General features: G+C 34.2%; 1 protein-coding gene across 2 annotated transcripts in view; it reads left to right on the forward strand.

Annotated features, from left to right (window-relative positions):
• The window catches only part of LOC123542996 (uncharacterized), an 82145-nt gene that overhangs the window by 46341 nt on the left and 23095 nt on the right, over positions 1-12709 (forward strand). Inside the window, exons 9-15 of one of the 2 annotated variants that reach the window (XM_045329054.2) lie at positions 439-641; positions 1259-1397; positions 2114-2217; positions 2837-2911; positions 3096-3185; positions 3880-3947; positions 6417-6461. In XM_045329054.2, coding sequence (XP_045184989.2) covers positions 439-641; positions 1259-1397; positions 2114-2217; positions 2837-2911; positions 3096-3185; positions 3880-3947; positions 6417-6461 — 724 coding nt within the window. The remainder of the gene's footprint in view (positions 1-438; positions 642-1258; positions 1398-2113; positions 2218-2836; positions 2912-3095; positions 3186-3879; positions 3948-6416; positions 6462-12709) is intronic. The other variant, XM_045329055.2, reaches the window with a different exon arrangement.

The raw sequence follows: 12709 nt of genomic DNA on the forward strand, positions 1-12709 counted from the left end.
TTGTAAACTACAGAACTTTTCAAAATCCAAGAATTTGTATTCCGTCTGGTTTCCATTCTAAAACTCGTTTCTGTGAGGTTGAATATTAGAGTATCTTGACAAGATTGAAATTAATCTAAGTGAGATGATGTTTGTCATATGATTTTGACATTGTCTGTAAGGTCACGGTCACTCTGAAAAAAAATCAAAATAGGTGGTTTTTAGCAATAAACTTTCTATTGATGTGAGCATGCTGTTGTTAGGTTAAACAACATCAACAGCAAAATGATTCAGACTGGTTAGATTGTGCGTAGAAAAGACATAAAAATGCATTTCATGTTTAAAATTTTGGAACATTTCTAATTAATGAAATATGACCAGTCAGAGCAAATTTAAAAGAATTAAAGAAAATTTGCTGGATTTTGAAATTTTAATTTTTCAAATTTTTTTCGGGATTAGGTGTTTCCCCAGTGAAGGAAAGTCGCAGTTCAAGAAAGCGACGGAAAAGACGAGAAGTTGCAAATAAAGCTGCTGATGCAGAAATGGCCGAGATTAACCTGGAACAGCACATGCTAGAGTTGAAAATGAAACAAAAACTGCCGCTCACCGCAAAGAAATCAGTGTCCCCTGTCCGGAATGCCCCATCGCAGGGAGTTTGGAAGGTAAATATACAGGTATTAGGGAGGCACATTGGTACAGAGGTATTCGATTGCAGTCTCTTTAATTCTCTGTCAAGATGTGACCTAATTTTTCCCTTCATCCTTGAAAAAAGCATAAGTTACTGAGTACTGGTCAGAAATGTAGAGCATGCATTCATCAGTGTGCTAAGTCTAAAATTTAGACTGGGTAAGATCACTAAAAAGTTAAAGTGGCTTATCTCTCTTTCTAATATATCTATTTAGCTGAAAGTTGCATAGCTTTCTGTTTCAGTATATACTGTATTCTTGCCAAAAGTTATGGAATGTAAGATTTACAAATTTGGGGCAAACAGTAACTTAAGATTTGCAAAATTTTAAGTTTCAGACTTTAAATGTGGATGAATGTGAGCCCAGGAAACAGTGGTCTAACCAGTTTAATTGAATTTGAAAAACTCAATCTTACAACAAATAATCAAAATTTATGTATTAATAAGTTTAAACTGATGCTGGAATAAAGTATTCATTATTGATCAATTTATAATTGTTAAAAAAAATGCTGAAGAGAATCACTTAATACCTAATCAAAATTTTTTCTTTGGTATTCACTTGCATTGAAAGATTTTATATTATTTCTGTTTCAGCTGACACCTTCTAGTCCCACCTCCCAACCATCCTCCTCTGGGAAAAAAGTGTCCCTGTTACTGCCGGGTACCGTCGCACAAGAACCTTCCCATAGTTCCACTCCACATCAGCCAAATACCTCTGCCGTCAAACAGCCAGGTCAGTAAATCATTTAATCTTTGTAACTCGTCGCTTAATCACCTGAAAAGCTTGAAATTTATAGTAATTATGACAATGTTAAATGTTTGTACAACTGGAAGTTTTTACTTATTTGATGAAAATGGCAACTTCACTGTATATCTAAAGGTAAATTGTTGTGCTAAAAATGTTTAGTCAAAATTCCTTCAGATGTCATAGTCTGAAAATGTCTCAGAAATTAGGACATTTCCATACATTGTAATGTGGGGCCTCCGTGGCCGAGTGGTTAAGGTCGCTGACTTCAAATCACTTGCCCCTCATCGATGAGGGTTCGAGCCTCACTCGGGGCGTTGAATTCTTCATGTGAGGAAGCCATCCAGCTGGCTTACGGAAGGTCGGTGATTCTACTCAGGTGCCCGTTCGTGATGAAATAATGCACGGAGGGGCACCTGGGGTCTTCCTCCACCATTAAAGCTGGAAAGTCGCTATATGACCTATCATGTGTCGGTGCGACGTTAAATCCAATAAAAAAAAATTTAAAAAATACATTGTAATGTATTTTATCATGATAAAAAATAGGTGAAGTTTAAACTTTTAGAATTTCAAGTTTGCTTTATGATGTCAATAATTTTCTGTTTGATTTGAACATGCCATTTAAATTGTGATTTATAAGTTTGCTTACATCAAGGTAAAGTTCTACAGTAATTTTGAACATATGCAAATGATTTCTATTGCAGGTATATTGAAGACCTCCCAAATCCCACCACCACCTGCATCCAGCGGTAAAAAATCTAAACAACCAATCACATATGATCTTGGAGCCCTAATTGATGCACTGGAGGTAGTATACAAATATTTTCTAAATGGGGGAAAAACCCCAGTGGGCTTAAAGCAGTACAGCCAAACCTTGATTAAACAGTAAGTCAATGGAGCAGTACAGATTTGTCACTTAACACTTACACTGCTAAATTTCTACAACGAACTTGTCTATCAGTACCATTAACTGTAAAATGGGGTGCTTGATACCGACTGAATGGCGAACAGTGCAGATCATGATCAGGCTGCACGGATGTGCAAGCTGATCATGATCTACACGGGTCGAAAGGGCAGAACCAGTTGTGTCCAGATGCTTTTGGCAGCTTAAAATAACTTGAAATAAGAACAAAAATGTCTGTGTGGCAAGTAAGCTGACTTTCTGTTTAAGTCGAGTGGCTGCTTAATACAGGTGACCATTAAAGCAGGTTCAACTTTAATAATTGTATAAATGTATTGTAACAGTAAGTCTTCTGTTACTGTTAGTCTTTTAAAATTTTCCAATTTCCGTTAAGCACTTTTTACATTCCTGTCTTTGTCAGTGTAATGAACAGACAATATAATGGGCCCATCAAGATTGAGTGATTGAAGGTGGACTGTATTGCCATGTGCCTCTATGTTCTGATAATATTGTTTTGTGTTTGCAGTCAAAGAAAGAGCAGACACCACCACCAAAAAAAGAAACAAAAGCAGTTGTTATAAAGAAAGAAGAAGTTAAAGCTGTAAGTTTATTGCTATTTATAGTAACATTATTGTCAGGCATGTATTATAACACATTTTTTTCGGTACAGCCTAACAAGTTCTTATAATATGTATACATATGAAAATTATTAGTTATACATGTATGTATAAAAATGCAATGTAAGCAACATCTTGTTTTGAGGTCCTTTTTTCTATTTTATATAGTTGAATGCTTTGGACTCCAATGCACCAACAGTGAAAAGAGGGAAAGAACGTGAAACACCAAAAATTAAAAAGCCAAGTCCTCTAAAAAAGGTGAGAGCTTTTACCATACTGATTAGAAAAATGCCTTTATTAATCAGCTTTTCAAGTTGTTGTATTGTATTAACTTAAGACCATCTTTTCCATACTTAAAAATCATGGTTTTGACGGGTGAGGAATTTTCATTGAGTTCATAGGTACATCAGTCCATTGTATGTGAAGAGTCGGAGGCAGTTATCATGAAGAGGACGCTTTATAAATCTGGTATAATATATAAGTGATTGCATCAGTCCATAAATTAAAATAACTAGGAATGAGTTAGTTTTTCCATTTATTGTGTCTTTAAATTCTTTAAATTTGAAATCACAAATGGTTTCACAGCATGTTACAGACACTGCCCTATCGTGGGATCAATATTTTGTGGTTTTGATTTAATTGAGGAATGCAGGAAAACTTGCTAGCATAACTGACTGCCATTTTTCACAGAACTGCAGTGCATTTAACCCAACAGACTATCAAGTGAATTATGCTGCTTTCTTTCAAACATGTATTCTGTATATCATGAACACAAAATTGACGTAAAAAGTGTTTGCAAAGTTTTTTACATTCAGAAGATAGTCTGGAGTGTGTTTTCACCGTTAAAATGTAGAAAGTTGTTTTATTTAAGGCCTAAACAGAATTTCCGTGAAAAATCCAAGAAAGCAACTAGTAAAACGTGTTATTTTGATCAAAAATGTTTCATTTGCAGGTTATTCTGAAGGAAAGAGAAGAGAAAAAGAGGCTTAGGTTGCTTGATGAGGATGAAGTGGCTTCTGGGTAATTTCCATTTCTAATCTCTTATCCTATTGGTCTGTTTGAATCTGAGATTTGTTAGCTTTGATCTGATTGGTTCATTGGAGGTTTGAATGTGTAATTTTGAACAGATTGGTTCATTTGAATTATGATTGGTCTATCAGAAACGTCATAAAAAAGATTCTAGTAATGCATTTTCTCTTTATGATGGTCAGTGACGTGGAGTTAAACAGTTCTTGACAAGCATTATTCTTTTGAACTGACAGGTGAATTTTCAAGGGCAGATAATTATGTTTGTGTAAAAAGGACATTGTAAACTGGTTCCAGACTTAATTTTGTAATCGCGAAATGGAGAGCATTATGTCTCCCACCCCTGGCAAATTGGTTCCTGATTTTGCTGTCGCAACACAGTCTGAAATGTCAGATTATGTCAAGTCTGCAGGGCTCAAGCTGTTAGTTGCCATTATTCTCATTTGCGATTATTTTGTCAAAATAAAATCTATTGGAAAGGTCTGTGTCAGCCTAGGATGTTATTTTTTGCTAGGTTCAAAAGTTGGCTATTATTTTTTTGGAGGCCCAGTGTGAGCCCTGAGTCGGTCTCCTACTAGTAAATGTAGAAGTAAATTTCACGCACAAATACTGCAAAAGAGCATTAAGGTTATTTAGGACATGTTCTGTTCACCTTGTTGAGAGTAAAAAAAGCAACAAAATTTACATGTAATTGTTTTATAAGGCAGCATTGGGGCTCGAACATTTCAGCCAACTTGGCAATAATTATTGATATCATTTCCTGCAAGACTGCTGCTCCCTTAATGGTCTAGATTGTCTTGGCTCCCAAAGTTTGAGACCAGTCTAAAAATACAGCATTGTCATTGGTCAGTTTAAAGACTGAGCTCAGAACCAACCAATCACATGCTAAAGTTTTGAGACTGGTTTACAAACTTCGTTTTATAACCTTGAACCCTGAGTACTGCTGCTTATAAAATGTCTAAGACTGTATAATTCATAAAATGCATGGCATGTAACATGGAAGTAGCTGTGTAGTACGTAAGTATACAATTATGATGAAATAATTTAATTCCCCGAAGTATATGTATGGTTTCACAGTATGACATTACTTTGAGTGGGACGGTAAATATTGTCAAGTTGACAGTATCTTTCTCTTGACTTTTGTTGACAATACTGCCCCCGGATCAATATGAATACTTACACTTACCAGAATGTAAGCACTATAGATGATTTATAACCATTCATTCTTGGCACGGTGCCAGTATGTAGTCAGTTAGTCATAAAATGTATCAGATTTTAGACTTAATTTAATGCCACTGTGCAAGTCAGATTGGACATACAGTATCATAGATTTCAGACTTTACATGATGCCAGCATTCTGTCAGTTAGGTTGTCCATACCATTTTTAAGGATTTCGACATTGCATGATGCCAGTATGCAATCAGATTGTTCATACAATATCACAGATTTCAGTCTTGACATGATGCCAATATGCAGTCATTCAGTTTATCGATACAGATTTTAGACTCGGCATGATGCCAGTATGCAGTCAGTCAGTTTATCAATACAGATTTTAGACTTTAGACTTGGCATGATACCAGTATGCAACCAGATTTTCCATATGATGTCATAAAATTTCTTTCATGCTCTAATACCAGTATGAAATCAGTCAGTTTGACTGTAAGATATCACATATTTTAGACATTGCATGATGCTAGTAAGCAGGTAGATTGTTCATACTACATGTATAATGTTGGATTAAGGACTTGATATGATGCTAGTATGCGATCAGATTGTCCATATAATCATTAATGTCAACAATCTTAGACATCGCATAATGCCAGTATACAGTCTGATTGTAACATACAATATCATAGAATTTAAACGTGACATTATCTGACTATATAGTCCGTCTGTATATAAACTTTAGTAGATGAATTATAACAACGTCATAAGGCCAACTATATGAAAATTGTGATAGATGATTTGAGCTGCACAATGAGAAAACCAACATAGTACATTTGCGACCAGCATGGATCCAGACCAGCTTGCGCATCCGCGCAGTCAGATCAGGATCCATGTTGTTCCCTTTCAAGGCCTATTGCAATTAGAGAAACCATTAGTGAACAGCATGGATCCTGACCAGACTGCGCAAATGCGCAGGCTGGTCTGGATCTATGCTGGTCGCAAATGCACTATGTTGGTTTTCTCATGTTGCGGCTCATTTGTAACCAATTCATGAGGCCAGTATTAGCAATAGATGAATTATAACCATTTCATGAACCCAATATTAACTTGATAAAAATGGTGATAGATGATTTTATAACCAATTCATGAGGCCAGTTTTAGCAGTAGATGAATTATAACCATTTCATGAACCCAATTTTAGCTATATGAAAATTTTGATAGATGATTTTGTAACCATTTCGTGAGGACAATTTTAGCTATATGAAAACTGTTATAGATGATTTGTAATCATTTCAGACTTGGCATGATGCCATCTACTGCATTCCCTAATTCTCCCATAAGGTACACTCTAACATGTCTAGTTTGTGTGTGTGTAATTCTAACAACCTTTATGTTAATGTTTAAAGCTTAAGCTATTTGTAGCTTTATTTTAGAATTTTATTTATATATGTAACACATTATAGCGAAATTGTCCCAGTAGAATTTGCAGTTATATTTTCTTTTTGGTCTTGATGAAACTGTTTTATTCAGACTTCTGGCAAACTACAAAAGCCATCTCTAATGTTTGAATATCAAAGACATTTCTTATAATTCCTGGTAGGGCTGGCTACACTATACTACACAGAAAATTTGGAAAATTTGAAATATCTAAAAATTCCACGTTCTAAAAAATTCAAAATTTAGATTGTTATTCTTTTTGGCCACTTAAAAACTTGAGGTCTAATTTTTTAGCAACTTAAAATTTGTAATTCTGTATTTTTCATCTTCTTCAAATTTGGAGTGGCAATTTGGCATCTTCAATTTTCTTCCAGTGGTATCATTTTTGGTGAACACGGGGATGCTAAAAGCTATTTGGATGGCACTAATGTAAATGAAGAGAAATCATTGACAGCCAGTTTAGGGTTTACTCAAACCAAATGCATCTCTACCTAAATATAACAGCTTATACACCCTATGCTTTACTATGATGTGTTACATGTGTTTATTTAGATGCTGCAGATATTACGGCTTGATGAGAGGACTGCATCTGCCTTCCATACTTTTTTTCTGTATAAAGAGTTTTGCTTGATTAGTGCTTTATGTGAGGCCAATAACTGCCTTCCATAGTTTTTCTGTGTAAAGAGTTGTGCTACATTATTTAGTGAGAGGCCAGTAATTGCCTTCCATTCTTTTTCTGTTGGAAAAAAGTTATACATGTTAGACTTACAAGTCTTCATCAAAAGAACATTCTGAGAGTAAAATTTCAATGAAATCGTACAGTAACTTTTTTTTTTTTTTTTTTCGTGAATCTGATAATGTTATTTAACCCTTAGCCTGCTGGTGGCAAGTGATTCTGCCTTTGCGACCAGTGCAGACCAAGATCAGCCTGCACATCCGTGCAGTCTGATCGTGGTCTGCACTGTTCGCTATTCATTCAGTATCTTTTTGGTAAACACCCCTTTTAACAGTTAATGGTACTGTCCAAATTGAAGATGGACAAGTTCATTATAAAAAAGGGGATTAGGGAACAAGTAGATGTATAAATTATAGGCAGGGTTTAGTTAAGGATTTGTTTTTATCTATTTAGTTTGCATATTTCTAATACAGCTATATTACACAAACAAGTGTTCTTTTTATTGTTAGCTCGCGATATTCAAAGGATTTAATACTATTCTATCACCTGGCGTCGCGCGTCGGCGTCACCACCTTGGTTAGTTTTTGCATGCAAGTACATAAGCTATCTTTTAAAGGCATTATAGTCTTTGAAAACTTATTATTCTTTTTCTAGGTCAATTACAACCTCACTAGGCAAGTTCCAAAACTCTAACATGATTTTGGAGCAAAATTATGCCCCTTTTGGGGAACTGGTTAAAAGTTTTTACATTGCAAGTTATATCTCCAAACTAATTGCAGGTATTGAATGAAACTTGACATGGGTTTCGGGGTATTTAAACTATTGATAGCACCAATGTCCCTTATTTTTGACTCATTTTGGCCAATTATGCCCCTTTTGTCATAGAAAATTTTGGTTAAGTTTTGCGTGCAAGTACATACAGCTATTACTAAAAGGCATATAGATTTGAAACTTATTTTTTCTTTTTTAGATCAATTACCTACCTCACTGGGTCAAGTCCATAACTCTGAACATGTATTTTGGCCAAATTATGCCCCCTTTTGGATTAGAAATCTGGTTAAAGTTTTTCAGTGCAAGTTACATACAGCTATTACTAAAGCAGATATTGATTTGAAACTTAATTCGTTCTTTTTCTAGATCAATACTCCCTCATGGGTCAAGTCCCATAACTCTGACATGTATTTTGAGCAAATTATGCCCCCTTTTGGACTTAGAAAATTCCTGGTTAAAAGTTTTACATGCAAGTTACTATCTCCTAAAACTAATGCAGATATTAAATTGAAACTTACATGTGCTTCGGGGTTTTAAAATAGTTGATGAATTCAAGTCCCATAACTCTGACATGTATTTTGGCCAAATTATGCCCCCTTTTGGACTTAGAAAATTCTGGTTAAAGTTTTGCGTGCAAGTACATACAGCTATTACTAAAAGGCATATTGATTTTAAACTTATTTTTTCTTTTTCTAGATCAATTACCTACCTCATTGGGTCAAGTCCCATAACTCAGACATGTATTTTGAGCAAATTATGCCCCCTTTTGGACTTAGAAAATCCTGGTTAAAGTTTTTCGTGCAAGTACATACAGCTATTACTAAAAGGCATATTGATTTGAAACTTAATTCTTCTTTTTCTAGATCAATTACCTACCTCACTGGGTCAAGTCCCATAACTCTGACATGTATTTTGAGCAAATTATGCCCCCTTTTGGACTTAGAAAATCCTGGTTAAAGTTTTACATGCAAGTTACTATCTCCAAAACTAATGCAGATATTAAATTGAAACTTCACATGTGCCTTCGGGGTTATAAAACTAGTTGATAGAATCAAGTCCCATAACTCTGACATGTATTTTGGGCAAATTATGCCCCCTTTTGGACTTACAAAATCCTGGTTAAAGTTTTGCATGCAAGTACATACAGCTTTTACCAAAAGGCATATAGCTTTGAAACTTATTTATTCTTTTTCTAGGTCAGTTACCAACCTCACTGGGTCAAGTTTTATAACTCTTAACATGTATTTTGAGCAAATTATGCCCCCTTCTGGTTAAAGTTTTACATGCAGGTTACTATCTCCAAAACTAATGCAGATATGGAATTGAAACTTAACATGTTTCTTCGGGGTTATTAAACTAGTTGATAGCATCAAGTCCCATAACTCTGATATGCATTTTGGTCAAATTATGTCCCGTTTCGAACTTAAAACTCTTTCGATATTTAACATTTTGGGTAATAATTTCCTGCTTCTGTGACAATATTTCGAATAGTCGAGCTTGGCTGTCTTATGGACAGCTCTTGTTTTTATTTGATGGTCTTTGTTTTCCATCAGTCAATATTTCCTGTCCCATCATGCCTGCATAATTCTGTGATGGCAACCAGAAGCAAAAATTAAAAAATTGTTATTGTCAGAAACTGTAGTTTAGAAATTATTGGGAATGCATAGAAATGAGCACCATTACTTTTGTCATAAGTACTGTCTTAGATATTTTATATGTTTATTGTGAATGATCAGCAAAGCACAGTTATCTGTTGTAGTGGTGTAGCTGTATTTCTTGTTGTTGTTTTTAGCTCGACTATTCGAAGAATAAGTAGAGCTATCCTACTCACCACGGCGTCGGCGTCGGCGTCACACCCTGGTTAAGTTTTTCGTACCAGTCCACATTTTGACAAAGTCTTTTGAGATAAAGCTTTGAAACTTTCAACACTTGTTTACCATCACCATGTCCAGTTATAGGTAAGAGTACATAACTCTGTAAAGCATTTTGACTGAATTATGGCCCCTTTTGACTTAGAAATCTTGGTTAAGTTTTTCGTACCAGTTCATATTTTGACAAAGTCTTTTGAGATAAAGCTTTCAAACTTTCAACACTTGTTTACCATCACCATGTCCAGTTGTAGGCAAGAGTACATAACTCCATCAAGCATTTTGGTTGAATTATTGCCCCTTTTTGACTTAGAAATCTTGGTTAAGTTTTTCGTACCAGTCTACATTTTGACAAAGTCTTTTGAGATAAAGCTTTGAAACTTTCAACACTTGTTTACCATCACCATGTCCAGTTGTAGGCAAGAGTACATAACTCCATCAAGCATTTTGGCTGAATTATGGCCCCTTCTGACTTAGAAATCTTGTTCATACCAGTTTATATTTTGTATAAAGTGTTTGACATATGGCTTTGAAACTTTTATATGTTGTTCAGTATTATAGTCTCTATCAATAGGCAAGAGTACATAACTCTGTCATCTTTTTTGGCTGAATTATGGCCCTTTTTGAACTTGGAAATTGGTCCTGTTTTCGTATGTATCCATGTTTTGTCAAGACTATTTGACATATGGCTTTGAAACTTTAGACACTTGTTTATCATTATGATTTCCATCTGTAGGCAAGAGTACATAACTCTGACAACTATTTTGGCTGAATTATGGCTCTTTTTAGACTTTGAAATTTTTGTCAAAACAGTTTGAACTGTGGCTTTGAAACTTTTAACACTAGTATATCAACATGATTTCCATCTATAGGCAAGTGTACATAACTCTGTCGACTATTTTGACTGAATTATGACCCTTTTTGGACTTGAAAATTAGTTAAATTTTTCATACAAGTCCATATTTTGCCTAACATAACTTAACATATTTGCCATCATGGTCACACATTGCCATTTAGTGCAAGACTAATAGAAATCCACAAATACAGGAACATTTTTTGTTTAATCCCTTTTTTTCTTTTGTCTGAAAATCTACGGAAATATTTTGACCCCATTCTTCAATCAATTCTTCGAATAGTCGAGCGCGCTGTCATCCGACAGCTCTTGTTTATTCCCTAGTCGAATAAGCATCAAACTTCATAATTCTACCCATATTGCCCTCATATGTTGGGACGCACCATAATTATATTGATTTGTAAAAAATATTATTTTATTTTGTATTTTGTATTTATTTTATTTTATCATTTTTTAGTGCCTAAAATTTGGGACGCAAAATTACTTTGATCTTTACATATAATTTGGGACAGTACATAAAGTAGTTAGTATATCAACAAAACAAGGGCAAATGTTGGTGAAATATGTTCCAGATATATTATATGTTTGAAACTAGCCCACAGTTTTATGGCCACAGTTTTATTCAATCTTTTGATCAGTTGTCAGATGATCTCTTGTCAGTTTTATATTTATGCCAGATTTGAAAATTTATGACAAAGGTAATTTTACACACTAGTATTAATTTTAATTTCAATCTTTTTGCCACTGCATAATGTTGTAAATCAACTTAGAGGATAAAATTGAAGTGACATTAACACAAGTCCCAGGGAAAGCAAATGTTTCAGAATATCAGACCACTAGCTCTAATTAAAATAAATTCTTAAGTGAAATTGGAAGTTAAACATCACTTTTATTTATAAATCCAGTTTCCAAAAAATTCAACAACTTATTTCCATAATATCATATTGCTATCATGTGACAGTCAAAATACAATATATTAAATATGTTCCAGATGAAATACAGGTGTAACGGTCAGTAAAATTAATGTCCCAAAATTTTAAAACATTTTTCTGTGAGCGTTTTTTTTTCTAAATAAAGTGTTTGGACACAAAAAAAGAAGAAAAATATAAACAAGCTATTTTGCCTTGTCCCAAAACTTAGGGAAAATACGTTATTTAATGTGTTGCAGTATGCTTTGCAAAGTAGAGTAATTCACATTGTAGGAGGCTGCAATAAATAAACTAAATATTTCATAGATTGTGGGATGACGTTCCTGCACCTTGCCTTTATCGACATTCATACTGAGTAACTGATTAAAAAATGTTGCATTAGCTGTTCTAAGAACTATCTATTACTTTTTTAGCTTGACTTTTTGAAGAAAAAGTAGAGCTATTGTACTCGCCTTGGCGTCGGTGTCGGCGTCAGCATTGGCATCGCCATTGGTTAAAGTTTTTGATAAAATCAAATATCTCTGTTACTGTCAAAGCTATTGACTTGAAACTTAAAATAGTTATTTACTATCAAAGTCTACACCAGGAGAAACAATCCCCATAACTCTGATTTGAATGTTGACAAAATTATGCCCCTTTTTAACTTAGAATTTTTGGTTAAAGTTTTTTATAAAGTCAAATATCTCTGTTACTATCAAAGCTATTGACTTGAAACTTAAAATACTTGTTTACCATCAAATTCTACACCAGGAGAAACAATCCCCATAACTCTGGTTTGAATTTTGACAGAATTATGCCCCTTTTTAACTTAGAATTTTTTGTTAAAATTTTTGATAAAGTCCAATATCTCTGTTACTATTAAAGCTTTTGACTTGAAACTCAAAATAGTTATTAACTATCAAAATCTACACTAGGAGACACAATTTGCATAACTCTGGTTTGAATTTTTGCAGAGTTATGCCCCTTTTTATCTTAGAATTTTTTGTTAAAGTTTTTGATAAAGTCAAATATCTCTGTTACTATAAAAGTTTTTGACTTGAAACTTAAAATACTTG

The sequence above is a fragment of the Mercenaria mercenaria genome, chromosome 19, assembly GCF_021730395.1.
Source record: "Mercenaria mercenaria strain notata chromosome 19, MADL_Memer_1, whole genome shotgun sequence".
NCBI lineage: Eukaryota > Metazoa > Mollusca > Bivalvia > Venerida > Veneridae > Mercenaria > Mercenaria mercenaria.